Source organism: Cygnus olor, chromosome 19 (genome assembly GCF_009769625.2).
Source record: "Cygnus olor isolate bCygOlo1 chromosome 19, bCygOlo1.pri.v2, whole genome shotgun sequence".
In the NCBI taxonomy this organism is placed as follows: Eukaryota; Metazoa; Chordata; class Aves; order Anseriformes; family Anatidae; genus Cygnus; species Cygnus olor.
Window position 1 is genome coordinate 5,429,851 of NC_049187.1, and position 27,551 is coordinate 5,457,401.

At 51.4% G+C, this 27,551-nt stretch overlaps 1 protein-coding gene across 2 annotated transcripts in view; it reads left to right on the top strand.

Moving 5' to 3' along the window:
• FAM102A (family with sequence similarity 102 member A) overlaps positions 1–27,551 on the top strand; it is a 35,047-nt gene continuing 7,496 nt past the window's right edge. The window contains exons 1-8 of one of the 2 annotated variants that reach the window (XM_040531652.1): positions 1–146; positions 17,920–18,040; positions 18,343–18,372; positions 22,091–22,207; positions 22,710–22,756; positions 25,699–25,853; positions 26,976–27,083; positions 27,354–27,543. In XM_040531652.1, the coding sequence (XP_040387586.1) occupies positions 1–146; positions 17,920–18,040; positions 18,343–18,372; positions 22,091–22,207; positions 22,710–22,756; positions 25,699–25,853; positions 26,976–27,083; positions 27,354–27,543 (914 nt within the window). The remainder of the gene's footprint in view (positions 147–17,919; positions 18,041–18,342; positions 18,373–22,090; positions 22,208–22,709; positions 22,757–25,698; positions 25,854–26,975; positions 27,084–27,353; positions 27,544–27,551) is intronic. The other variant, XM_040531653.1, reaches the window with a different exon arrangement.

Below are 27,551 nucleotides of genomic sequence, written 5' to 3' on the forward strand. Positions count from 1 at the left end.
ATGGCTTTCCTGATGAAGAAGAAGAAATTCAAATTTCAGACAAGTTTTACTCTGGAAGAGCTGACTGCTGTCCCCTTCGTCAATGGCGTTCTGTTCTGTAAAATCAGGCTGCTGGATGGAGGAGACTTTGCTAGCTTGTCTACCAGGTAAGCAGCTGCCTGCGGGCTTGCCTCCTGGCTGTCCTTCTTTTCCTGGTTATTCTTTAATTGAGCGGATTGGCATTCGGCTACCTCTTGCCTACCCCTGGGTGTGATTTCAGGAGCTCTGTTGTAGGGCCACACCATCCTCCAGAGTCGGGGAAGAACACAGCTGGGTATTGTTGGCTGCTCAGGGCTGGATGGGATTTTTCAGAGACGTGGGGAGGAAGGGAGCGGGAGGTCGCACCCCGAGAGAGATGGGGTTTAGGGATGAAATCCTCTTCTATTTTTTTCACCCCTCTTACCCCAGTTTTCACATGCTACTTCAGATGTTTTGCTGTATTGCCTTCATGCCTGATTTGAAACTTAGCTCTGAAGAAAACCATGTCCAGCTAACCAAACCGACCCTTTCTAACTTTGCTCTCCCCATTTGTTTCTGAGTTGCTGTTGTTGGTGAGAGTGGAAGTAGCTTGCTTTGCATTGCAAATTGCTGTGCAAGGGAAAACTGCTGCCTGGAGTCAAAGTTGTCAGTGCTAAAGATACAGTTTATCTCCTTGAACAAATGCCATCGCGTCTCCCAAGTTTATAGCTGCAATACTTTCTTTTTAAAACGATTTCTCATATCGGGATCAGTCTGCTGCACATTTTAGAAGGTTGTTTGCCATCGTGTATTGGCATTTCTCAGGCTCCTTCAGGCAGATCTGTCCCCACTCCTGCTGCTAATTGCTAATAAAAACTTGCTTTGTTTCCAGCTCTGCACATAGATTATCACCAGCAGTGTGTAAACGCAAATTCCGTAACAGCCTGGACTTGCTTTCTTTCTGCCTCAGTTTGTGAAGGAAACCTTCAGTGGCTTTCAAACTTGTTTTTTTGCTTTCCTGAGTGAGTACTCGGTTTTAAAGGTACAGTGTGAGTTTGCTGGTAACTGTTCTATCGCAGAACTAAAGCCTCTTTTGGTCTGGTTTTCTTCCTTGGGGTGCTGTGCATTGAGCTTTCTTATTTTGGGAGAGAAGACTTTATTGGACGAGTGTAAAACATTTGTCTTGGAAGTAGAAGTGGTAGGGCATTGCTCAAACCTTTTTTTTTTTTTTTGTTTTGGAGGCATGGTGCAACCTCATCTGAAGTCTATAGAAACTGTGGGCGTGGAATGCGTCCAAAAAGGGACCGTGAATTAATTTCTCTTTTGAAGAAAATCTATCAAAAGAGCTTTTCCTTACAGCCTTCCCCCCTGAGGCTGGGTCCTTGCCCTTGGTGGAAGCGGCTTATCTAAGGAATTCACACAGTATGTGAACTTGGGGAGGAATTAACCCCTCTGCTTCCCGGAGCCGCGGTGAACCGAGTTGAACTGGGGGTGGCTCAGGAAAAGCCTGTGCTAGGAAACGTCCGTCTCCATCTCCTTGCTGCCCTCGAAGGCAGCTTTGGGAGCACAGTGCGGGTGTTGGCGGGCACTGTTTTCCGAGCTGGCTGGGGTTCAGCAGCGCTCTGTGCGTGGTGCGTTGCAGATCACAGCCGTGTTCCAGCACCGACATCAGCTGTAATTCAGACCAAACGCGGACACTGAGCCCGAGTGGCCTGGTGGCTCACAGAGGAGCAGGGGGAGGCAGGCAGCTCGGTTTGCTGCCTTCCCCTAACCTGTCTGCGGTCTAACTGAGAGCACATGGAAACCTGTTCCTGCTGGAAAAGTGACGGCTCTCGGTGGTATTGAGTCATTTGACCTTTTCCAAATATTTTCCCCTGTTGCAGTTAAAGAAACTTGGAGAGGGATGGATTTCCAGGAACAGTGAGGAGCAGTTACTGCACAGAGAGGCTCCCTGACCATGCCTTGGCTCTGCTCTACGCTCGAGTCCTGTTCCGTGACCTTTTTGAGATTGTGTGGATCTGGGGAAGGATCGGGAAGTAGATGTGGTGTTTGGGGAGTCCGTGCAGTTAGTTAGGACCTGTGGTTGTTCGTCTGAAATCAGCCACTTCCAAAAATGATTGTGTTTGGAGTGGAGTTCTGTCGGGTCATCTTACGATGAACCGCTTGTGTACAAGTGTTGGTGTGTGCCCTGCAGTCCCTTTGGGCCTCTTTGGTCTGCGGCAATAAAAAAAGGTGTGCAGCTGTGACCGAGCAGACCAGGAACTCCTGGTGTCTGTGTGGTTTCAGAGAGCTGATCTGGACGAGGTGTCTGTCCCACACCATTCAGAATCTGTGAACGGAGAGGGCAGGAGTAGGTATAGGATGCGCCAAGTTGGTGGGTTTTTTTCCTCAATTAAGCGACTTATGACGAGGAACAAAGAGGGTTGTCTGGGAAGATAAGGTTCTCCAGGGACTGAGGTTTTTCAGGGTGTTCACAGCGGGTAACCTGAAAGCTGGTGTTCGCCTGTGGTGAGCCTGGAGCTGCCGGGGCAGCGGGTTCAAGTGACCTGTGGGCAGAGCGCCTTGGTCCTGAGTCCCCTCGGGTCCCTGAGGGGAACCTGGCTGAAGTGCCTTCAGAAATGTCCTCTTAGGAATTGAGGGCGCTCTGGAGGAGGTCCAGGTCCTGCCAGCACATCGCCTTGAGGATCCGTCTCTTGTTTTTGCGTTTTTTCTATTTTTTCCTCACAGGCAGGTGTCCTCTTTCCACGCCTGCTGGGTTAAGGCCTCACGTTAGACCGCGGGTATTTCAGTGACTCAAGCTGCAGCCGTAAATTTCCCTTCACCCTTCCCTCCTCCTCCTCCTCCGTTTGTAAAATCGCCTCCTTATGTTCTGGCAGGTCTTCTGAGGATAAGACCAGCTCCGGCTTACAGCGCTCCGCTTGGCAGACACCTGCGGTCTGTGGCCCTGCCGCTGCTGGATTCTGGAAGTTGCACTTCTGGAAGTGCGCCTGGGCCAGGTGTAGGCCAGGCAGGTGCTGTTTCCCCACGGAGCGGTACCGGTCCGTGCCTCGAAGGCTGTTAATCCCGATACCGAAATAGCCCAACCGCCGGCGAGTTCAGCTGCCTCCCAAGTAGCTTTAAAAATAGCAGGCGCGGAGCCGCGGGGATGTGCTCATGGCAACCGTCTCTGCGAAGCAGATGGGCTGCTGCGTCGTGCACCGGGTCGGAGCTTTCCGAGGGGGTGTGCGCCTCTGTTCCTAGACAGATGATGGTAAAACAGCCCCACCGGGAGGGCTCGGATCCGGCGGGGCGAGGGATCGGGTCCGAGCGGCTCGCAGGCGGCTGTGGCTGCGGGGTTGGCCAGGAGCGCGGCCGTCCCAGCGAGGGCCTGAAGCCACAGCCCCACAGAGCTCGTGTGCTTACGTCTTCGGGTATTACAGCAGAGGAAGAGTTGATTAACCCCCCCCCTTGCTCACGGTGTCAGTTAATGCCGAGTGGTGGCCAGCTGCTCTTCACCCTGCTGCTGACTGACTTCTGGCAGGGAGCGCTGCTGGTGCGTGACGTAAAGGAGGGGAAGGCCAGGTGTCAGCCACGTAGTCCCGACACCTCGTCCTGCCTTGTTCCGTTAGCTTGCCAGCAGTTTCACTCTGGTATTTCTGGACTCAAAGGAAGGGATTGTATTCTGAAAGCCCCTGGCTGACTCCAGAGGGAAAGCTTTTGCAAGAGCTTAACGACGTTGAGGGCATTTCCCACCTTCCACGTCGTCTTCTGAAGGCCAAAAAAATCCCAACTTCCAACCCAGGCAGTGGTTCTGTCCACCTCAGGCCGTATTTCCTTAGGGAGCACGCTCTCTCGAGCACGTTTGGCGTTTCAGCCTGGCTTTCTGGTCCTGGCACTGCGGCACCAGTCAGACCAGAGACTGGATTTTGCCTCCTGCAGCCCAGCAGCCGCTCGTACAGAGGCATAAGTGGAGCAGTCATGATCTGGGAAGAGCCGTCCCTGCCTGTTAGGGTGGTCTGGCCTCCGAGCATTTCGGTGCTGTAGCCTGAACCGAGAACGTTGTTACAGCTTGTAATTGAGTAGGGGTGAGAGGCCCCTTCCTGCTCCGTGTGCGTGTAAAGCTGTGCCCCGGCAGCCACAGGAAATGCTGGGGCAGGCTCCTCGTACCGGCAGCTCCACGTGGATTAAGGTCAGCGTTTGTGCAACTGCCGTCCTCAGGTAGTAGCGTCCTAGAGCTGCCTGCTTCCCTCCTGCGGGGGGATGTAAAGCATCGTTGTCTTAGTCATTGGCACGGCCACGCTCGTTTCTGTCTGACATCAGGAAAGGGGAGAAGCGGTGCCCTAACTGACTGGTGAATCAGGAGCTTCTCTTAGGCCAGGTGCAAGTCACACCGCCTCTGAAATCCAGCTGTCTGTGGTGCGAGTCAGAAATCAACTAATTCACCGTCCTCACATAGCCATCGTGCCTGATGCTAGAGATCCTTCAGGTAACTAAGTTTACCCTCTGGCTCCCTCTGGCCAGAAGAGCGTTACGTTTGGCTCACCAGCGACTACAGGGCTGATTCAGCCCAGCGGAGATGTAAATCTTCACCGCTGCCTGCCTTAAAACAAAGGCGAGGTGACTGGTTTCTTCTGGAGTCAGCCTCTCCAGGAGGGGAAGAAAACCAGCAGTGGCGAAAGGAGAGGGCTGCTAGAGCACGTGGTGTGATAACCTTTTAAAGTGCTCTTGTTGCAAATGTGTCCGAAAACGTAGGCCTTCCCTGTGTGTAAACATATCCCAAATGTATGGGTTGAGAGAGCGAGCGTTAATGCTCCGGAGCAGCAGCTTTGCCTTACACGTGGTAACCTCCTGCTCTTGGCCGCAACCTCAGGAAAGGGCTGGGAGTGTTGGTGGAGGGGCTTCTGGATGCAGCCCCTAGAAATGGCTTGCAGTAAAACACAGCCTAGTTCAGCACAGTTAAGGCGTAACACCTGCACCCCTTGTTTTCTGAAACAAACGTAGGGAAACCAGACAGCAGAGATGAGAAAAAGGGGGTTTAGAATCATAGAATCATAAGCTCTGTGACTGATAGGCTGTAAATGCTTGGGAGCAGGCTGCTTTCAGGCTTCCCCCTCGGAGCTGGCAGTGCCCGACACCTAACGTTTAGGATCAGCCTTACCTGTGTGAGCTGAGCAGCCCGTAGCAGCCCGTGGCTCTGAGAGTTGCTCCTCGGGGCTGGGGCCTTGCAGCCCGACGGATTTACGGAGTGGCAATTAAATCAGCTCTGGCCGAGGACAAGGGCAGGTAGCAGAGGGTGCCCCCTGCTCCCCTTAAGCCCCGTATTTATTTCTGAAATACAGGGGGAAACCTAAATGGCTTCCAGCCTGTTTACCCTCTGTGCTCTTTAGCTGCCGTCGGTGTTGACTCTAGCTTTGAAGCTGTATTTGGGAGGAATTGGTGCACGCCTTCGGGAGCCTGTGGTCTCTGCATGGTTGTTGGTATTTTAATGGGCCGTAAGCTGCCAACAGCAAGTTGTTCTGGTGCTAGTTTCTAGATAAATGAGGCAGGCACAGATTTATTTCTTATTATTTTATTGCAGGGAGCTACATCTGCTAGCATTTCAGGAGAGATCTCCGGCTTCTCCCTCACGTCAGAAACCCCTTCCACTGCAGGGCACGTCTGTCCGCTCAGGAGCACGAAGGAACGGCGCGGTGAGCTCTTGCACCATCACCTGCGCTGGGCTCTGCGAGGTCTCCTTCCGTGCGAGGACAGACGGATGTGGCTCTGCGTGGCCTCCCTTTTCAAACAGGATATGTTCCGCATCCTCTGTGCGCTGCCAGCCCTGCCCTGTCGGAGCTGGGGCTGCAGCCGTCTCTGAAACGGGTCAGGAATTATTCTCTAGCTCCCTATGTAATAAATCAGCAGCCTTTAGGAATATCCTGGACCAAGGTTTGGATCTGCTGTTTCCTTTGTAACAGCCCAAGGGCTCGTATCAGAAATCCGTGCCGTGTTATTTCAGGTGGCTGCATGTTGCCCCACCCTAGCACCAGCTGCCCAACCTGCAGGATGAGAGGTGGTTTTTTTCTTGCAGGTTCTTCACATGATGCCTTTGTGCACTTGCTGGGAGACACGATACACATCAGCACCCTGACTTGGCATCGTGAGCTCTGGTACCACGCAGCGGGGCTCAGCATCCCGTCCTAGCGCCCGGGTCTGAAAGGCTCTTCCCACTGGCAAACAGTTGTGCCTGTGTTCGCTGGATGAACGGCCTTGTTGTTCGGTGTATTTTTAATCCGATGAGCAAGAAAGGGAATTGTTCGGAGGGATTTGAGAGCCCTGATCGTCACGGGCGTCACTTTCACGTGCTTCTCGTGAGTCTCCCTTGTAGCTCCATTGATAAGGCTGAGATGAGGAAAAGATGAGAGGAAAGGGGACGGGGATGAGGAGGAAAACGAACAGGAAGCGCATGGAGACTGGAGGCTTGGGAGGAGGCAAGTGCTGAAGAGACAGGATATTCTAGATAAGCCACAGCGTATATGGTCTGTAGCGGATGCTTTCCCTGCAGACGAAGTGGGCTGGCAGGGCATCAGGATTACGCCTTTCCTTTGAGTTCGTCACACTTCGTTGCTGAGAGGAGGCCGTGTGCTAGAAGGTCCCGTGTTGTTGCAGGAGATGGGACTGAAGCTAAAAACACTTCCATTGCTGTAGGCTAAATAAGAAATGGACGCTGTCTGTTGAGGCTGAAAGCACCGAGGTTGCTTACATGGGAGGAAGGAAGAGAGATTTACTGTGCTGGAAGGACCAGAAAGCTGCGGCATGAATTAGTAATGCAGCTTTAGAGAGCTGCAGAAACCATCGCCCTGCGTGTGGTTGGTAACTAGCCCCAAAACGTGCTCTCTGAAATAATAATAAGAAACCTGCTAAAGCTAGAAAACGTTTTGGGGATTACAGCTTCCCAGAGCTGTGCGTTAGCTGAAACGAGGCAAGTCCCTTCTCTTGCCATTCAGTGTACAAAATGTAGAAAATGAAGTTTGAGGTCTCATTTAGAGCCTTGTATCAAGCATTAAACTCCAGTCTGGCTTTGCGATGGAAAAGCACAACAAGGAACCCACAGGAGGAGAAAATCCCATAAATGGGACGTGGCCTCAGGGCTTCAGTTTGGGGTAGCCACCTCCATTTTGCTTCCAGAATAAAACTTTGTAGGAAGTGACTGCAGCGAGGTGATCGCTACTGGGTTAATGATCAGCGGAGGCTGGCCCATGGGGAAGGGACCGGCACGTGCCTGCCTGCACCGTGCCCTGCGGCTGGAGATCCCATTCCTCCTGAAGTGCAAGTTGGGAGTGTGAGCACCGCGGAACGAGAGGCAGAACGAGTGCTGCCGGGGGTTTGCTTACCCTCTTCTCTGCCCAGTCACTTCTGTTTCCAGTCCCTCAGGGATAACATTGCTCATCGCAATGCGCTGATGGCCGGGAGGAGGGGAAGGAGAGGCTTGTCTGGAAAAAAACAGGCTTAGAGTTTTATTCCCCCCGCCACCAGCCTCCTAACAGACTTTCAGGCTTTATGCATGCTAAGCAAAGGCGAGGTTAGGTGTGATACCAGGGTTTCAGTGGCTTTCACCATGCTTTTTCTGTCTCTTTTGCTAGTTCTTCCCGTGATCATGTAGACTGTGCCTGCACGTTGCTGACTGTGAGGCAGGAGCGTAGGATATTATTTATAATCCAGCCGTCTTTTGAGGTTTCTTAATGCTCCATCGCACCGGAACGAAGCAGTGGCTGAGCTTTTTTACTGCCATAGCCTGGCTGTACCGGGTCCTGCTCGTGTCCTGCTTCCAGGCTGAGCAACGCGGGCTCCTCTGGGGACAGGCTGCCTGCCTCGGCACAGATCATCATGCAGCAGCCCCTCTGTAGGGAAGCTCTCTTCCTGGCTTCTGTCAGTGGCCTGTTAGGTTTTATTTCATACTTCGGTAAGGCCGGGCAGTTGCATCTGCATAAATGCTGAATTCCTTTCGAGAGCTGCTCATCGTGTGCCTTCAGTAGCCTGCAGCGCTCCTTGCCCCGAGGGGAACGCTGCGCTGTGGGGCAGTGGATTTCCTGTAGCTGTTTTTACATTTGCTTCCAGCTTTGTGAAATACCCTGCTGGTGGTACTGGGGGTAGCTGATGGTACGCCGTTTGGCCGCTGTTCTCTTTAAGGTTGCTTTCTGGCGTAGGTTTATGGCAGTGGCTATTCCCTCTTGCCATGCGAGCGTGACTGCTCTTTCAAAACAAACCTGCGTGTTGCCTTCCCTCCAGTAGGGATTCCTGCTCGTCTCCGATTGCAGCGGCTCTCAGCAGAGGAGAATCGAGGAGATGTGTCTGAGTACTGCCGGTGGTGACAGCCCCGGGGGAGGTAAATGCTCTGATCCTCCAAAACCCGCTCCTGGCAGGCGAGCCTAGCCTAGCATCTCCCGGTGGCACAGCCAGCACAGGCTGGTGTGTCACAAAGTGCAGCACTTTCCCTCGTTCTGCTCTTAACCGAGATGTAATTTATGTAATTACCTTTCTCTGATTAGGGTGCCGTCAGTGCAGTGTGAGCGTGCCGTTACGTCACGGGGTATCGGTCCTAGAGAACTGCTTTTAGCTGGAGCTGTGGGTCTGGGGGAGCTGAAGCCAGTCCGACTGCTGCGTCTGCGTCCCCCTGCTCTCCCCCCGTGCTGGCTCTGGCACTCCTCTGACCTCACCGTTTGTGTTAAACTGATAAAATCTAGCCAAAAGGCAATTTGTCCTTCTCTGCCAGCTCTGCGTATTGAAACAGCGTGACACCGGGGCTGACGCACGCCGGAGTCGAGGCAAGAGGAAAAGATGGGAAAGGAGAACGGGGACCGGCAGCGCTGAGACTCCCAGCCTGTTGCCACCGGGATGGCGACGAGTCAGGGATGCAGCAGGCTTTATTCAGCAGCTTTCTGTCATTCGCAGACCTCTGCTGGGCAGCCTTCTTGCAGAAAAGCAGCAACAAATATTGATGGAAGGGCCTGAGGTACAGTGAGAACGCGTCTGTACCTTGTCCTTAAAGCCTTGTCCTTAAATGCAGTGACCTGGTTCGTGCTGCTGAACAATGCCTTTATAAACGAACCGTCATAAAACATCCGTGATGGGATGGAAAAGCTGGTCTTAACACACAAAGGGATGTTTTCCTGGACTATTTTATTGTTTTTGACGAAACGTGTACCGTGTAGAGGTGATTCACAGCGGAGCATGTCTGGGCACAGCAGGGTGTTACCTCTTGGGTAACTAAACATACTTTTAGCACCGGGGTTGACTTCAGGCAGCTTATTTACTGAAGAGCTCTTCAGCACACTCGAGCCAAATTGCAGTGATGTTACATCACGCGGTATTAATGAAATTATTCCCGAAATGAACTTGGCCTCGTGTGCAGGTTAATTTACACTACAAAGGCTTCTCTGGTATGGCTACGTTGGCGAACTCTCCTGGTTGAAACGGGGCTGATATTGGCACGATGCGTAGCTTGAATAGCTGAGCTTCAGCATGGCTTCCTGTGCCATAAATCTGCCTTGGAGGCCAACAGATTCGTTCAGTGCACGTCGCTTGTAGCGGGGATTTTGTTCCTGGTCTTGTGGCGATTCCCTCCGGAGTTCTCATTTTCCAGACTTGCTGTCCCAGCAAAGCCCTGGAATATCCCATCCCAAGACCCATGTCTTGATTTTTCATCTCAGTGTCTGTGAGGGGCTTGTTTTTTTTGCTTGGAAAGGTGGCTTTCTTTTTTATTTATAAGAGCACTCTGTTCACAAGCACAGCTTTCTTGCAGCACGGAGTTGTGGCCATCTCTTGTACCCCTCGTGGTAGGGACATTACCAGAGTTTTCCTTGCCAGATTTTACGTTGCTGTCTTTCTTTAGTAGGAGCCCAAATTTAGGCAGCAAAAGGCAAAGCTGGAATCTCTCAAATTGACAGCTAACACTTAGGGGATGAAGCAAGTTTATAAATATATCAGCAGCGGATAATCGGTAAATCTTCATTTCACATCTACAGGCTGCCACAAGCAAAAAGCTTCCCAAACTTCGGTGTTACAGAAACTTGTGCTGTCCCGGAAAGACGGTGAATTAATCTACCTTCGCCTTGCAAGCGCCTGTTCAGAGCAAACCTTCGCGGTCTTCTGAAGCTTTGGTTCCTCTATCTGTTAGAACTACGAGGCAGATTTCTGTTGTGATTTGTCCAAAGGGCACACGGGTACTGGGGTATTTGGGAGGCTTTCTTTTCTCCTCTCCAGTCCCACAGAGGTTTCACCCTGGGGTTGCTTGCGCCCCTAAATCCAGCTGGCTTGTGCAGTAAGCTGAGCGTCAGAGCTCAGGGCTGACCTGGGCAGACCAAGCGAAATCTGCACTGCAGAGCTGTTCCTGGTGTTTTCTGTAAATACTTGTGCGTTTGCTTACGATAAGAAAGCTCTGGTGATGGATTTGGCAGCCTGGCACCTGACTCTTGCTCGGCTAATCCAGCTCCAAATGAGTCTATCAGAACAATAGAGGTGGGAGTCGGGGTGGTGACTCAGTGCGTGCTCGGGTTTTTTTTTTATAAAAAGCCAATGCGTCTTCCCGCGTTCCATCTGCGCGTTGTTACGGACTCGTATTTCAGTAACTGAGTCACCCATCCAGCTATTCCTTCCTTTACGCTTAAGAGTTTGGGTTTTTGCTCCTGGCACACGGCCCTGGCCGCTGACCAGAAGGCAGTTGTGTGCTGGGGATGTGGCGAGCAGCCCTCGGATGCGTGCTGCTCCGGCTGAAGCACAGCGTGTAGCAGTAGGTGTGTTGCACGATATTTACTGCTACAGGCCCTTCTCGTCCTTGCTCCAGCTTTTCTTCTCCGATTCAAGAGGACAGAGCAAAATACAGCCCCCTCAAAGCTGGCTGTGCCACGTGTCCCCTGGCTGAAGTGCCCTGTGTGCATCCTCGCTGCTCCATGGCCGTGTCTGTTAGAGCGTTTCTCCCTGCCTTCGCCGTGCTCCACCCTCACTCACCCTTCCAAAACTCATCTGACTCGTTCTTTAGCTTGTCTTCAAGGTTCATTATCCTGTGACTTTTTTCCTCCGTTTGGCCCAGTTTTTATTTCCTTATGCAACTTGTGCTGTAGCGTTCCATCGCTGGCTGCGTGCTGATTTTTGTTAACTGCCATCAGAAAGGAAGAGTTCAAAGGTTTGAAGATTTAGATGCAAGAAATAGTTGGAATTCCTTTTTCCCCTCTAAAACAAGCCCTGGTGCTAGGTTTTAGAAGCCGTGGATAAGCTGGACGATGGGTCCAGGAGATGATGCACTGGAGGGCTCTCACCTATGGGACAGGACATCCTGCACGGGGTTTCACGCTGGGGTGCATGGAGGCCAGGCACAACTGAAGTGCTGCCTTGTGAAGAAGCTGCTAACGCCCGGGCAGGAATGCTGCTGCTGCTGGAGGGTTTTCTGCTGGTGGTTGGCTGCTGCCCCGCTCTGCAGGAGGTATTGCTGCTCCCTGCCTCGTCCCGGCGCACCTTTATCGAGAGTGTGCAGTTCAAAAGCCGCGTGTCTTTGGAAACAGCCTGCTGGAGAGAAGCTTAAAGCCATAAAAAGTCAATCGCTCGCTGACCAGATAGCAGCTCATTTTGATGGAGAACTTGGAAATCGCTCGTTGTATCCTGCTGTGATTTCACGTTCACCTGGGTTTTGCTCCAGCTCTTTCCTTACCCGCCTCGCACGTCGTGGTGCTGTCTTCCCCCGCAGGGAGACGGTCTCGGCAGCTCCTTTCCCTGGCTTCTCACCTGTGCCTGAAGCTGCTTCCGTTAGCTTTGTCTTTCCCGTACAGTTGCTGTTAGTCCTTTCTGCTGTATTTGCCTCCGGCTCACGTGAGGACTTCACTCCAAAGGCACTGGTGCTCAAATCCAGCCTTTAGAGAGCCCGTGGGCATCTTCCTTCCCCTCGGGCGGGAGCGCAGAACTGAACTGGCAAGTATGGGGTTGGGGGTAGGTCCTTTGGTACCGTGGTTCCTTGGAGCGGCTCCGCTGGGAACCCAGAAGTTGATCTGTTGGTTGGTGGGTGCGGTGACCTTCCCACTGGACCCTTGGTTAAAACACTGGCAGTGAAGCATCCAAACAAGCCTTGTTTCAAACGACAAAGACTCCCTTAGTTCTCGTAGTGACGCAGTGCACGTCGTCCATCCCCGAGCCACTTTGCCATCGTCGCTGCTGCTGCCTGCCGTGCAACACGCAGCGCCTGGCGGCTGGAGAATGCGGGGCTGGGTGCGGGGGGGGAGCCCTCCGGCTCTCGGGGCTGGCACTTGTGCCGCTCTGTGGTGTAAGCCGGGCAAAACAGAGGAACTGCAGTGAGGAGGGCTGCCTGCTGTCCTTTCCCTTCATTCTGGTCAGGGGAGACAAAAACCCCGCCGCGTAACTAAATTACTATATCCACAGAGCACTCGTACGCCGCCAGGTTAAGCTGTCCTGGGTTTTGATGCGGTTTTTTTATCCAGCCGTTTCCCAGTCCTGCATGGTGCTCCCCGAGGAAGATGGTCTCTCTCTCACCTCTCCTGCTTGGACTATGTTTCGGCTGAACCTCTCAGCACCCAGCTCAGATTTCTGCCTCTTCCTTGCTTCTGCTTTTTACCTGTGCCTGGCAGCAGGTAGAAAAGGATGGCGATGCAGCTTGCTTTAATAATACGTGCTGCGCTGAAGTGCCCGCTTGTAAGCCGTTATTTGGGGCCACCTACAGCTTTTGGGTTGTAAATCTAAACCAGCTAATGGCTAGGTAAAGGCTCGCCTTCTATTATACGTATTTTCACCTCCCTTTATATTTTCCATGCTGTAAAGCAGCAATTAGGCCCTGTGCTTGTAGCAGGACCGCTGTGTTTGAGGGTGGTGTAAACCTCGGTGTGCTGGGAGCCCAGCGGTGTGACTGCTGGTTACGGGCCTGGCTCTCAGCAAATCCCTTTGGGAGGGGGATTCTCAGGTGGTTTCTTCAGGCCTTACCAAAGGTGTCTCTTCCGTTAGAGCTTTGCAGTAGATAACCAGGTTAAAACAGTGGCTGTCTTCTCCAGGGCATAGCCCAGGATTGATCCAGACTGTGTGAGCTAAGGGGATGTCAGCAGTCCTCTGCAGGTTCTCCTATGAAGACAGGCTGAGAGAGTTGGGGGTCCAGCCTGAAGAAGAGAAGGCTCCAGGGAGATGGGATCCAGGGAGATGTCATGGCAGCTTTTCAGTACTTAAAGGGGGTTACAAAAAAGGACAGTGACTTTTTGCTCAGTCAGATAACGACAGGGCAAGTGGGAATGGCTTTTAACTCAAAGAAGGTAGATTTAGGTAAGATATTAGGAGGAAATTCTTTAGTCAGAGGGTGGTGAGGGACCGGAACAGGCTGCCCAGAGAGGCTGTGGGTGCCCCATCCCTGGAGGTGGTCAAGGCCAGGCTGGATGAGGCCATGGCCAACCTGATCTGGTGGGTGGCATCCCTGCCGTGGCAGGGCTGGGACTGGGTGGGCTTTAGGGTGCTTCCAACCCAGGCCATTCTGGTTCTAATGGTGTGTGTCTGCAGCTGAAAGCAGAGCCAAGACACACGTGGAAAGAAATGCTGTAGGAGACGCATGGTGTTGCCCTTCAGATGCAATCTGTTGACCTGATTTTGTGTTGTTTTTTTTTCTTTCCCTGTGACTGAGGGAATGCCCTTGTACCTGCACCACCTTCCTCCCCAGAAGACCCCCTGCAGGAGTGCCGGGGTCCCTTCAAAGTCCGTTTGTCAGTCAGCTGCACTGTAAATGAATCCGAGCTGGGGATGGCCTCGTTGGCCTCCTTAAAACACTGTTATCATTTTTGTGCCTGACGGTATCGAGACGTAGCTTCAGTGATGTTGCGCTGCCTCGTGAAGAGGTGAACCAGCGAGGGGAGCGGGGCGCGCTGCCTGCCGCGAGCCGGCAGGGGTTAGTTCTGCTCGAGGGAGCTCACCCAGAGCCACCTCTGGGAGGCTGGGGGACGTGGGCCTGCGGGTTGGGCATCACAAAGAGGAGAGCTCGCCCTCACCCTTTGTGTAAATGAGGAGGAGGGGATGTGAATAAGCAGCTCTTTGTGCGCACTTATCTCTGTACCGTCTTGTTTAGCCCGAGGTTTGCCCACATCTGCTGCTGTGTACGAAACACCAGACTGAGATGCGTTGCTCTGCTGCAGTGTTTGGCGTTGGGAAGCTATTTTTGTTGTCTCTGCCCCCCCAGTAAGCCTGTAGGCTTTTTAGGATGTTTCGTACTTTTAGCTCTCTTACATATGGCTGCGGCCATAAAGCGAGAGCGAAGCAACTGCTCTTGTAAATGGGTCAGCCGGGCAAAATTGTTTCAGCGGGTTGTGTTAAAGCATCACACCCAGTTGGGCACAGCTCAGCTTTGAGGCTGTAAATAGAAGTTTTAATCTCTTGTTGTGGTGTTTCAATAGCTAGGTTGCCTTGTGGGACAGACCCGCACTTGTCCTGGTAGCGTGGCTCCTACACATGGCCTTTTTCTAGAAGCGTTTCCCTGTGTGCTTGTTTTAGCAAAGTCTCAGTTAGCACCGTGGCTTTCTGTAACAGCGCTGCTCTGTCCGTGGCACTAAAATCGCAGTTGGTAAACATCTCTTCTATAAAATCTGTTCGTCGTGCCTTCCTCCGCCTGCCTCCAGAGCTGCAGGAAGGCTGCGCGTGAGACCTGAGCCCGGAGAGGTTTGTGGTTTTCACCAAGCGCGCTGTTAGTTCTGCACGGGACGTAAAAGCAGATAAACGGGTTGCTGCTGTGCATTGCTCCCACGAGTTAGGTTCCTGCCACGCCAAAACATCTTCCCACTGCTCCCTGCCCAGTCCACCTTTGCTCTACAGGGACGGCGGTGGCCGGGGACACGGCGTGTGGTCCCTTAGGGCTCATCGCAGGGCTGGAGACAAGCGAGGAGCTCGCAGCTCCCTTTGGAGGTCCACTTTTCACAAGAGCTGGCGCAGGGTTGCGTTGGTTTATTCTGCGGTGGTATATTTAGGTCTGCAAGAGTAATTACATAGCTTTGAGTAAGTCTCGAGTCAGGAGAGGGCAAAGCTTAGCCTGGCAGGCATTCAGCCTTCTGGGAGGCTTTTTTTGCAAAATGCTACGGACAGCTTTTTTTAAAATGAAACTTCTGAAGACCCGTTGAATTGGCACCTAGTGCTTGGCATTGCTCTAATCTATTTCTGGCGCTTCAAATACAGAGTACGACTTAAAATTAGACACGTTTGGTTTAAAGCTGTTAGTTTCTGCTTTGCTTTTAGGTGCCCTGTGATTAGGATGGAAAGAAACACCTCTCTGTGCATCCCTCACCACGCTCCGGGTGTTCTGGAGCTAAATGCAAAACCGCTCCTCATCCGAGTCCACTCTTTCTTCCTATTTTAGTCTTCTCTAATTACCATCCTGATGATAACTTGCTGGGAGGCGGATAGACAAAGCCCATTGCTTCACCCCATGCTGTCTCTTGAAAATGTGGAACTAATTTTTTACAGTTTGGCTCGAAACAATGCTGCTGCTTGCTTGTCTGATGGTACAGCCCCAGCCCCCACCCTGAAAAGCCACTCTGAAAAGACAAAAAAAAAAAAAAAAAAAAAACGCTGAAAGTCCTTGCTGAATGATTGTGAAACTGTGACTGGAAAGCAGCTCTGAATTTTATCTCAGTTCCATCCTGTGCAGCCCCCTCTGCGGGCACGCAAGGCCCTGAGCTCCGTGTGCACCTGCAGGCACGTCGGTCGTGGTGCTGCTCATCCCCAAATCCTCTGCTCGTCCCCTGATCGCCTCAGCCATGCTACCCACAGCAGTGTGGAAAGGCCGACGTATATTGTTAATAAGAAACAGGAGGTCTGTTAGCAGAGCTCGTGAAGCAGCTCTTTATTCCCAGTCAGGACTTCTTGCCCCATTTTTAAATCGTTAGCCTCCGCTGGGCTTAGCCGCATCCAGCAGATGCTGAATCAGAGCTGCTTTGTAATGCAAAGAGAAGTCACGAGTAGGAAAACTCGCACGCTGGAGGGGCTCCTGCACATCGGACGGGTGAGGCAGGGAGCTGGGATCACCGTCCACAGCACGCCGTGCCAAAGCTCGGCCGCCTGTGGCATGGGGTATGGTGCTGGGATCTGTGCTTGTAGCAAGGGGCTGTCGTGCCCAGCAGGAGAAGAGTAACGCTGCTGACATGCCTGGTGTCTTCTGCGTCCCATGCACCATCCTTGCAGATCTGAAGCATGTGGGTTTGCAACATGATCCTATTCTCTTGAATGCTTTTCTCTTCTGAGTCTGAATTCTCCTTCCTCCAGGTCATTTGAGTTACGCTATGTCAGGTTCAAGGCACCTCAGGTCTGAAACTTACCTTGGCTGGTTTGGTGAATATTTTATTACGGGCAAAGCCTCTTTAATCCCTGTGGAAATGTATCTCCTCTTCTCCTGCCTGAAGGAGTTGGACTGAGCTGAGTGGAGCAATGAGAACCAGACCTCATCTTGAATTAATCCCAAATTCAAAGGTATTCTCGGCACTTAGATGTCTGGTATTTCAATGACTTCCATCGCCAGCAAGGAGTTGGAGTTCACCGCCTTGAAGGGATCACAGCCTTCTGTTTTCCCCCCTTTTACACAGGGAAGACCAGCCCTGATCTACACTACAGAGGATTACAGGGTTTAGTTATTTGTCACCTACCACGTTTGTGGCCCCTGCTGTTCCCTTTAGCTGACACACTGAAGTCCCACAGAAAGTTTCGAGGACTGGCAGGGACCTGCTGGCTCAGGACCCGCTCCCTGGCATCCTGTCGCGTTACTTTCACCTCAGGGTTGTAGAAGGGGCTGCAGGGCCGTGCTCTGGTGTCTGCTCCATCCTTCCCAGCAGCAGGCGATACCAAGACTGGTCTCGTTTCCCTTCCCACCAGTCTCTCCGGCTTTCCTGTGCCCGGTTTGGGTGGTGGGAAGCTTCCCTTTCCCTGCTAATGCAAACAGGGTTTTTGGTGCCCTTGCTCCTTTGTCCTGTGCCAAGAGAAGAGCTGTATGCAAACTTCCTAGCTCAGAGCTGCCAGGAGCGCCGTGCCTCCCCCCAGCCTCGTTACTTTGAGCACTTAATTGGCTGGGGGCCAGGGGTTGAGCTCTAACTGGATCAGATAACCGGATCAGATCCTTGCCGAGGATCGCTTGGTACCCAGGGCCTCGCGAAAGGCCCCCCGCACCTCCTTCCCCTGCCCCTTTGAACCCGCAGTCTTCAAGAGATAAAGCTTGGCTTCCTCGGAGGGCCTTGTGGAGCCCAAACCCTACCTGAAGCAGCTCCTGTGCTTGGAGAGGAGCCTCCTCCTCCTCATCTTCCTCCTGTGGCTTCACCCTGTGCCTGAGTTGCAGCCTCAACTCTGTGGCCGGTGCTCAGGGCCAGGCAGCGAGAGTGGCGCGAGGGACGCAGGCTCCTCTTCGCCTCGGGCTCTTCTTGTGTGGCCTGGTCCTGTCTGCCTGCACCCACCGGCGTTTCCACCTCTTCGTGTCCTCCCTGGAGCTGGCTGTTCTCACGGGCTCAGTCCCAGCGTACAGAGCAGGGTGGGAAGGACACTCTGTCCGGGACAGAAAGCACCTTTACTGCGCAGGAGGCTGCACAAAACGGGCGTTGTAGGAAGATAAGCTTGGAAACCTTCAGCCCAGTTGAGTTACAGAGCCTGGGTCTGTCCAGGCTGGACAATAGAGGAGCTAAACCAGCTGAGCAGGAAACGTGGAAGGGCTTGGGAGAGTTTAAGGCAAATGCTGATGAGATGATTAGCCTACCCTGTAACCTAGATGCGTTTTTATCTGCATTGGCCAGTGAAATTGCTTGCTGCTAACGTAACAGCCTTTGTATGGTGCCCTTTTGGGTGGTGTGGGTCAAGTTAGGTTGTAGAGGATCTTGGCAGACTGTGTTCCCAGTCAAAGACAACAACTGGGATTAATTTGGCTTTGTACCTTCATTTGAAGGCTATTTTTTTGCTTTCTCACAGAGAGGAAGTGCAGGAAAACTGTGTCCGCTGGAAAAAGAAATTCACCTTCGTGTGCAAAATGAGTGCCAACCCCGCCACAGGGCTCCTGGACCCCTGCATCTGCCGAGTATCTGTGCGTAAGGTGAGCGTCCAGCTTCTGCTTCTGGCAGGTACCACCTGTGTCTTGGTGTTGGTTCCGAGCTGCTTTTTTGGCAGCAAGAATTGCAGTGGTGGGAAGGGAGGATTTTTAGGGCTAAGACAGAAACGAAATGGAGCTCGCCTCTCCAGCAAGGGTGCTTGACCGAGGGTGGGAGGGAGCAGGGTGTTGGTACAGAAGTTTGTGAAATCCTGAGACCAAATTCCAGGATTGAGTAACGACTTTCCCCATGTTTCCCCAGCGCAGATAATAGCTTCTTTTCCTGTTTGTTTTGTCTCCCATTATAGGAGCTGAAGGGCGGAAAAACCTACTCCAAGGTAAGACAGAGTAAAGAAAGGGCAAATGTGTCAGAGTGGTGATGGTTTTGTCTGCTGTTCGTGCTCTGTGCCCATTAGAAAGCAGTGGCTGAACGGTCAGAACACAGCATAGCTGCTGCGAGAGGCAGTCTGGAGAGGCACTCGTTAGTTCTTCGGCCTGAATTAAGTGATTTCCCAAAAAAAAAAACTTACTTACTGGGACAGGATCCAGATTGCACTGGATGTGGATTTGAGAAGGGGGTTGGGAAGATGTTCTGCATGTCCTCAAACTTTGGGGAAGTTCTGAGTCAGATGTGAACTTTCTGGCTTCTGGCAACGTCTTGCTAATAAAGAAATACAGACTTGAGTTACTGTGCTCTCCCAAACACAGTAACCATCTGTGGCTGGGGTAGGCACCTCGCTGCGCTGTGAGCGCAGGCAGAAACCTACAGCAGAAATCACTGTTTTCCAGGGCACAGGAGGCACTGAGGCAAGAAACAAGCTGATCATCAGGGACATTAGTTTTTTGTTTTGTTACACGCACACTCGCCCCACTCGTTTTCTTGCTCAGGCTGTGGGAGAGACAATGGGCTGGATGCCACCCCTTCTCTTTGTGCTGGAACAAGAGACAATGTTGGCTTAGGAGCTGAGTTCGCACAGAGCCCGAAACTATGTTTGTTTGAAAATGAGTCACTGGTGCTAGTTTCTAATAAACAGATGTTCAGGTCACGCAGAACCTTGTAAGAATTTCTTCTAATCAATATCCTTCCTGAGACCATGGGTCTAAAAAGCTTTGAGAGGAGAGCTGCACTCACACCTAGGTACCGCTGTGCCCTGTGGCAGAGGGCAGTGGTGCTGCCCACACTGTTCCTTTTTTTGTGGCTAACGTGAGGACGCTGTCTCTAGGGCCATCGGTTTCTCTCTCACTAAATTTACGCTGAGGGGGAGGTTATTCCTCCGTCCTGCAGAGCTGCCTGTCCGGGGAGCATGGCGTAGCTGGAGGAAGAGGTGTGTCTGTGAGGTGTAAATGCATCAGCCTCTTCCTCCTCGATGCCCGTCCTGAAGCTTCCCACAGTATTTGGAAATGTGGAATTAAAGGAAGCTCAAAGGCAGTCGCTATGGTGGAGTTAACCTGGGCTCTTATTCAGGTCGTGTTGTAACCTACTTCCCCTTCACTCGGTCTGCAGTTGCGTTTAGAGGCGTGTTAAGAGATTTAATTGCTCCAGCCCAAAATCAGAGGCCAAAACTCAAGTACTCGTCTTCCCTTGAGCTGAGGCCTTGCTTGGTCTCCTGTGAAGAAGTGGAATGAGTCGCATGCATGCACGTGGTCCCTCAGTGCCTTCCCGCAGCTCTCTCCAGCCAGGCTGGACTCCTGGAATTGAGGAATGACCCGTGTGGAGGTGAGGGGTGTCATACCAGGCAGGGTGGTTGGGCTTTGCAGTCTTGGTCTGTGGACCAGGCTTGTTCAGACTCCTTTCCAGGCAGATTGTTGTGACAGAATCGAGTTACTTGGTATTCCCAATGTTTGTAGCAGCAGTCTGTTTGTGTTCATTCCTAAACAAGTCCTCACCTTCTCAAACTGCGTTCGCTCAGCAACTCCCCTGATCGTGGGAGGTGCGGAGTGCCCTCTCTACCTGGTCCCCCTTCAGTAGGGTAAGAGCAGTGGAGCTGTTTGTGCTCAGGACAGAGTTTCCATAGACTTGTGTACCTTTGGTTTGACGTTAATGTCACCTCGGTGTCAGGGGTTATGGAGCGGAAACCAGCAGGAAGGACTGATAAAGCGGAAACTCTTTCCCCAAGCTGGAAGAAACACCATCAGCTGGCTGGAAAACTGAGGAAACTATTGGGAAAGGTTACATATGAAAACATCCTCTTGTTAAGGGATCCTTCCTCTATATACTGGGAGTCTGCTTCCTGAGGAGGGCTTGTGACCTCAGCACGCAGCGTGGGTGCTTGGAGTCCCGTCCCACATCTGTCCTCTGATGCCCATCTCCTCAGCGAGGCCGTCGGCTCCGTTACCGCTTTGGTGCGGGACGGGGGGTCTGGGTCCAGGCCCTTCAAGTGCCCTCTTCTTCTTCCAGTGGGGCTGGGCCGTATCTCGTCTGTCCTCCATTTCGGTTGCTCTGATGTGTTGCATTGCACATGGCTTTCTCCTCCCCAGTTTCTCTCTGAAAGATAAAAAGTCTCTACTTTTTTCATCATTGCTGAAGATTCAGCAAAAACATAACCCCTGGCGCTGCGAGAGAGAGGAACACCTGCAGCAGGAACTGGAGAAACACTCGAGTTAAGGGAATCCTTATGAAAGGAGAAGAGAGGGAGCAAAGTTAGGTTATGTTTTTCTTCCTTCCTTTTGTTGAAGAAAGGTTCCTGTTCTGTCTCACTTTTTATTTGCCATCAACACTTGTTCCTCTTTGAGAATGGGACAGAGGACAAAAGGTACCATAATCTTGTTGCTGTCATCCCTTGAATCATCTTTTGCAGGCTGTGGTTTAGACTTTTGACGTGGAATAATGGGAGCAGTCCTGATGTGGAACGATGTTCATACAACAGGGACTGGTTTGGGCTGTAACTCCATATCAGCTGCCACAGCTGAGAGCACCGCGTTTCCGTAGCCTGGTGCCAGTCTGAGGCTCGTGGTTCAGTTCTGTCATTCAGGTGTCAACGCCAGGGCTGGAGAATTGTACCGTAATGCACAAAATAACAGCTGGGTATGGGCATTTGCTTGTCCACCTTCTCTCCGTGTTCTTGTGGAAGCCGACCTGTACGTTGAAGTGATGCTGACTTTCTGTGCTGGGGCTGTTTGGTCAAATCTGGGATACAGCATCTCTTTCTGGGCAGGGCGGGTGAGACACAACTGACTTATTGCCAAAATTCTGAGTAAAAGAAGCTGTAACTTTTTTCATTTGGGAAAGCACTGTATTCCTACACCAGGAATTAGAGCAGAAGAGCAAAACTGCTCTTCACTGTGTTTGTGCTCCAGAGGCATCGATACCCGCTTTGAATTTGCCTCTAATCTTTAATTTTGTCACCTTCCCTATTTATTTTCTCTTTGTTCAAGAAAGTTTGGAGAGCTGATAACTAAATCTCTGCAGACATTTCTCTTCCTCCTGCCTGCCAAACGTACCACTAGCTAGTTAAATCGTGGAGATGCTGAGGAAGCTTTGCTACAGGAGATGCGCAGCCCAGCAGCTGGAGCTGTGGCAGTAGGGCACACGCATGGCCCTATGGCTCTCCATTCCCAGCTTGCGGTGCTGCAAGGCTCCGTTCTGTGGTTCAGGACAGTGTCGCTTTCCTCCGTAACAATATCCTTTCATCTCCCGGTTCGCATGCTCCGCTGCACTCTGGGATGGCCCGACACAAAGAGTGCCTTATTATGTTTGTGTATGTGCGATTCTGTTTTTTCCACATCGGTGACCTAGTGCCTTCCATGTCCTTGGTTATGCAACTGCTGCAGGCTGGTTAACGCTGTCCTGGCCAGCACCACTGCTCTTTTCCTCCCTTGCACAGGGCTGACGTCCCGCAGAGCGTTCACCTGGCTGGGGATGAGGAAGGCGACCCTTCCCACCCCCAGCTCTAAGGGGTCTCTACACCCCGTCTCTGCATGTATGGCTTGCGTTTCTGCCCTAACTCACAGAGGTGCTGTCCTCCTCTGGTCTGGGTGACACTGCATATCCCCTTATTGAAGTCTTTTTGTTTCTTTGTTCTCTCCCCTTCCCCTCCATTGTTTTCGTGGCTACAGCTGGGCTTCGCCGATCTAAATCTGGCAGAATTTGCGGGCTCTGGATCCACTGTCCGTTGCTGCTTGCTGGAAGGATACGACACCAAGAACACGCGACAGGACAACTCCATCCTAAAGGTATGGCAGCTGGTTCTGCCACAGTGGAAATCCTGCTGTTGAATAAAAAAAATCACAGCCAGAGTGCAGTGCTGAGCCTCAAAGAAGATCCTGTTATGCACAGAGAGAGGGTTCTGCTTTTATGCTGCTGGTCTGAGCAGGGAAGTTTGATGTTATCACAGTTGCCCTTTGATGTCTTGGCATCCATTTGGCCAAGCGATAACCCTCGATAATATTTTTTATCATCAGAGAAAGCATGAGCTTGGGGGGAAAATTAAAGTCTGAAGTGCATTGTCAGGGTTGCCAGGCTGATGTCCTGCTGAGCCCCTACAGCTTGGAGCCATTGATGCCTGTGCTTGGGAAAGGGAGGGAATAACTTGCTAAATCCCTGAAGCTGATCTCCTTTAGAGAGGAACTGGGTCTCATGAATCTTTACACCTAGCCCTTGATCTCCTGGCTGTTGCGAAGTGAGGTGCTCGCAGCGGCAGGATGGCTAACTACAGGCCTTGTCCCCTCTCTCCAGGTCACCATCGGGATGTCCTTGCTCTCAGGGGACCCCTGCTTCAAAACGTGAGTTTCTGGGTACTCGCCCTGTTCTGGGGAGACTGAGACTCCTGTTGCTTTTGCAGTCTTCTGTTGGAGACTGAAATTGCTGGGGAGGAGGAGGAGATGTCCTTGAGATAAGGAAGTATGGGGGAAAGCTTGAAAATGATGGTCTAGATTGTTGGATCAGCCAGCGTAGTTATAGCAAGACTGTGCTTTTGGTTGGTCTGTTCTCTGCTGTTGTTTCCCAGCTATAAAAAGGAAGAGTCTGCTGTAGGGTGGGGGAATTCTGAATTTCAGTGCCAGTGGTAACGTCAGCTAGTGATAGGAGATGTGAAGGGTGACCTGCGAGGGCTGCTGAAGTCTGTGTCAGTTTTCACTGACACAGTTTTCAGTTTTCTGTGAGATGGGATGGCAGGGGGAGGTATTTTCAAATTTCCCTTTGAAACTCAAACCTGATTTCCAAATCTCTTGTATTCTTCTGAAGGACTGGGTTGTATCTCTTTTCCCTTCTTCTGGGGGAAGAAACAGTCTTGTTGTGCATAGGGTGTTTTGTTTTTTTTCCTCCTAGTGTCATTGAGTTTTGGAAACTAACGGACGTTGATAAAGAACTTTGTGTTTTACACGAGGGACAGTTTCTCATAGCTCTGGGGTTGGTTTCGGTGACCTCCAAGAAGGGAAAGGTCAATGAAGAAAACAGTCTTGGAAATTACCATGTTTCAGCACATAGCACTCAAAATAAAGATTTTGAATTGAAATAGCAACAAAAATAATGCGAGGCTGAAGCATTTTAATTCTCTCTTTCTTCTGCAGGATCCTAGGATCATAATTTGTATTGATTAGTAGAGAAACTGCAATCATACGCATCTTTTATTTTTTTTAAATCCATTGTAGCAAGAAAGAATAAATGCAGCAGAGCTAGAGAGCACTTTTGTTGCTCCGCTAATTGTTGGGGAATCAATTAACAAATATAGCAGTGACATGTGCCTTTATACTGCAGTGATCCCAGCCAGTGTGCAGCAAGGTGTGTAACTGCTGCAGGACTGCCCTGTGCTGATAGAATATTTCCTGCTGACTCCCAGCAGTGTGGGAGAAGAAAGCTTTACCTTAAGGTCACGTCTCGTAGCAGTAACGTTCTGGGCTAAACGGTCTAATTTTAGGAGCTGGCTTCGAGTACATCAGTGAGCTCGCGTTGTTATAAAAAGCTGCCTAATTTGTATTTTGTGAATGCCTTTTCACAGTGCAGCAATGTTTGCGAGCCTTTCAAACAGTGACTGCAGTGCTGTCAGATTCGGAAAAAATTGTGCTTCAGAAGGAAACTTTGAGCATCTTAAATCCTAACCTTTTAACGGTAATAGATGCTTTAACAGATGTTTCCAGCCTAGGTTACTAGGATTAGTTTCAATGATAAACATCGTCAGCCATCGCTTCAATTTGACAAAAATACCTGTTGCTTTTTCATTGTGGAATCAAACCCCACTGTTAGTACCTGGAAATTATACAGAATTGAGTATAAATATCAATTTAATGTAAGTGGGGTCAGTCTGAAAGTCAAACCTCCCTATTTTCTTGCAGGATTTTTGCAGTCATCCCCATTTTTTCTTTATATGGTGATGATGTGCAAATGTCTAAAAATGGAAACTTTGCATGTAGAATAGTCCTTGATCAGGAGAGCTGTTGAGAAATGACACTCGTTAGAGGATTAGGCAGGAATTAAGCTGTGCTGGGAAGTCACTCCTGAATGCGCTCGCCGAGCACTTGCTTTCTGCAGCACCCGGAGGAACCTTCCCCTCCTGGGTGTCATGCAGGAGGGGAGAGCAGGCTGCTCGCCCGACCCGACAGCCGCAGCAGCAGCGGTGGGCTTGACTGAGGCAGCAGGGGCCTTATCAACCTGGGACAGCAAGTCCCCGAAGTACCTGGCTGTGTGTAAATCACCGCTAACAGGGTTAGGGAGGTGGTCTTTTTTTCGGTGGTTGCTCCCCCCTGCCCCGCCTCAGGAAGGTGTGCTGGGGGTCTCCTGTGACCTTTGTAGCCGTCTGGCTGCCGTAAGAAATGGTTTTAGCTCTTTATTCTTTCTCCCAAACTATTCAATGGTCCCCTCGTGTAGCATCTTCCCTCGCTCACCTCAGAGCTCCAAGTGAGACAAATGAAAGTTTGGCTTTCTCACTCCTCGCTTAAAAAGCGTGGTATAATCCATTACTTACAGCTCAGGCTTCAGGCTATAGGGAAGTTAGGGCTCCAGCAGGAATATTAACTTTGCCACGCTGCACATGCCGTGGCTGTGACCCAAAAACCGTCCTGGAGGAAGGGAGTGGGCTCAGGCGCTTGCAGTTCTGTCCTGGAGTCAGCATTTGCAGAGGGATGTTGGGAGCACGCAGAACAACCGGAAAAATAATTCTGACAGCTGGAAAAATACTTTAGTCTCACTAAAAAGTAGTTTAATCATCAGTTAAAAAACGGAAAGGTCACTCGATGGTTGTAAAATGCTCTCGTAGGGGTGCTGGGATAAAAGGCTTCTCTCTGACCCGGGTCAGAAAGGTGTAGCAGGATGGTGCTGGGATTTCGAGCTGGCTGAAAACAAGCCGGTTCCTGTTTGTGAGGCCGACTGGCTGCTGGAACACATGTTGGGGGAAAAGGGCAGCTCTGGATAATTTCCTGGAGGATAGTGCAGTTGTCCTGTACGAATGACTGAGTGGTCGCTTTTTGCCTTAGTTTACCTCAACCTTGCTTTTCCTTGTAATCAGCAGTTTGTAAAGTGCTAGCTCCGCAGTCTGGATGCGTTATGGATTAGGGAAGACCCAACTCTTGGGGTTGGGAGCAAATGTCACGCTGTGCTGTAGCCTGGGGGGCTGCCGGTCCTTCCTTGGGGAGCTGGGGGGGCCTCGTGGCGCAGCGAGAGCACCCCGTGCGATGGGACGATCCCTGATCCCTGCCCTGCACCTTGTAACCCTCTTCTTTTCTGCTTACAGGCCGCCTTCCACAGCCAAATCCATCACCATTCCGGGGCAGGACTCCACCCTGCAGCTCACCTGCAAGGGCGAGGGAACCACAAGCAGCAACAGCACTTCAGCCCCAATTGGCTCTCTGCGTCAGAGCAAGCCGCGAGCAACCATCCTCAGCTCGGGTAGGAATGCCCATCCCGGAGCCATGCAGCGCCTGGGTCTGCCTGCACACTCTCTTCCTTCTCCCAGCAATTACAAGCACAGATTTTTTTAATTTTTCATGATTTCCCAAACCAACCCTCACCTCTTTACTCGTTTAAGAAAATTAAGAAAAACAAAGTTATCTATTAAGTGGAACTGAGGAGGGGGAGCATGAATCTTTGCCGCATGCATACTTGTGTTGGTGGAGATAAAGCAATTAGTTCTTTTAGCTGTGGATTTAATAATCCATGTGTCACGCTCATCCCTGCCTTCCATTGTGTTCAGTGGCACTTAACATTGTTCTCCACTCAGCTATTCTGGTGCTCGAGCTTATCTTCTTGAAAAGTTCCTCCGAAGGTTTTAGAGGCTGGTTTAAGGTCTGATGGCCTTGTTCCAGCTGCTGATGTGGAGTTCTTTGGCTTCTGTGTGAGCCCATTTTCAAGGACACTGCATTCTCCCATTGCTTTTTTTTTCCTTCCCTGCACACTCCCAATGTGCAGGCAGGCACACTGCACCAAAATAGCACTGTCACGTCGCCTCACACTTAGCACAGTGTGCAAGTGCTGTTCTTAAAAAGCTGGCAGATGTTACGCTGGGACACTTTTGGATAAACTTGCTGCAAGAGAGGCAAGATGGGGCAAGGGCAAAGAAGCAGAGGTTATCCTGAGGTTTCGGTGCCAAGTTCAGATGTGATTTAAATGCTAAATGGCATGGACTCTCACAAGTAATGGCAGGAGAAAAGTAATAACAGGAGAAGCACTCAAGTGGAAATTATAACGCTTTACTGATAGTGGCCGTTTGCTTCCATGGTGTTAGCTGTTCACAGTTAAAAGTATTAAATTTCAGACACTAACTGTCCTTCTGGGTCCTTCAAGGCCCTAAAGATGCCTGTTAATTCAGGCACTGGATGCTAGAATTAGTGATTAGAGCTTGACAGAGAAGCTTGTTGTTGTCTTCCCTACTTCCAAGGTTCTTGTAAGCGATGTGCTAGCCTGTACAATGGGCTTCTGCCAAGAGGCTTGCACTTTCCTTAATCTGGTGTCCTAGGCAGCGGGCAACATGCTGGCTTGGTTGTGGTGTAACCGGAGCGCCTTGTTTCTCAGCAGGTGTCCCAGAAGAACCCGATCAGAATCTGTCCAGCCCCGAGGAAGTCTTCCACTCGGGGCACTCGCGGAACTCCAGCTACGCCAGCCAGCAGTCCAAGATCTCTGGTAACTGTCGATCTGTGTGGTTCTGCCAGCAGTGGCCCCATCCCTTTTTCTTTCTTGCAGCGAGCTCTTGTGAGTGCAGTTTGCAGCCATCTCTCTTACCCAGCCCTGTAATAGCAGAGTTTCCTGCTTAGTCTCTGCAGATGAGTTCACAGATGCGTGCATAAACCCCAGTATCTGGGAACAGAACTGCTGGTCTGAGGCTGCCCTGCCTGTTAGCTGTGCTGCCAGGAAGGAGGAAAAAACTGGTTTGTAACCACTCTGCCTTTGCAGGTTACAGCACAGAGCACTCCCGTTCTTCTAGCATGTCCGACCTGACCCACCGCCGCAACACCTCCACCAGCAGCAGCGCGTCCGGAGGGCTCAGTATGACGGTGGAGTGCCCCGAGGGAGAGCGCGACCACAAACTAGAGAAGCCGCCCCGGCCCCCCAGACCAGCTCTTCTGCTGGACAGACCCTCTCGGTAGGTAA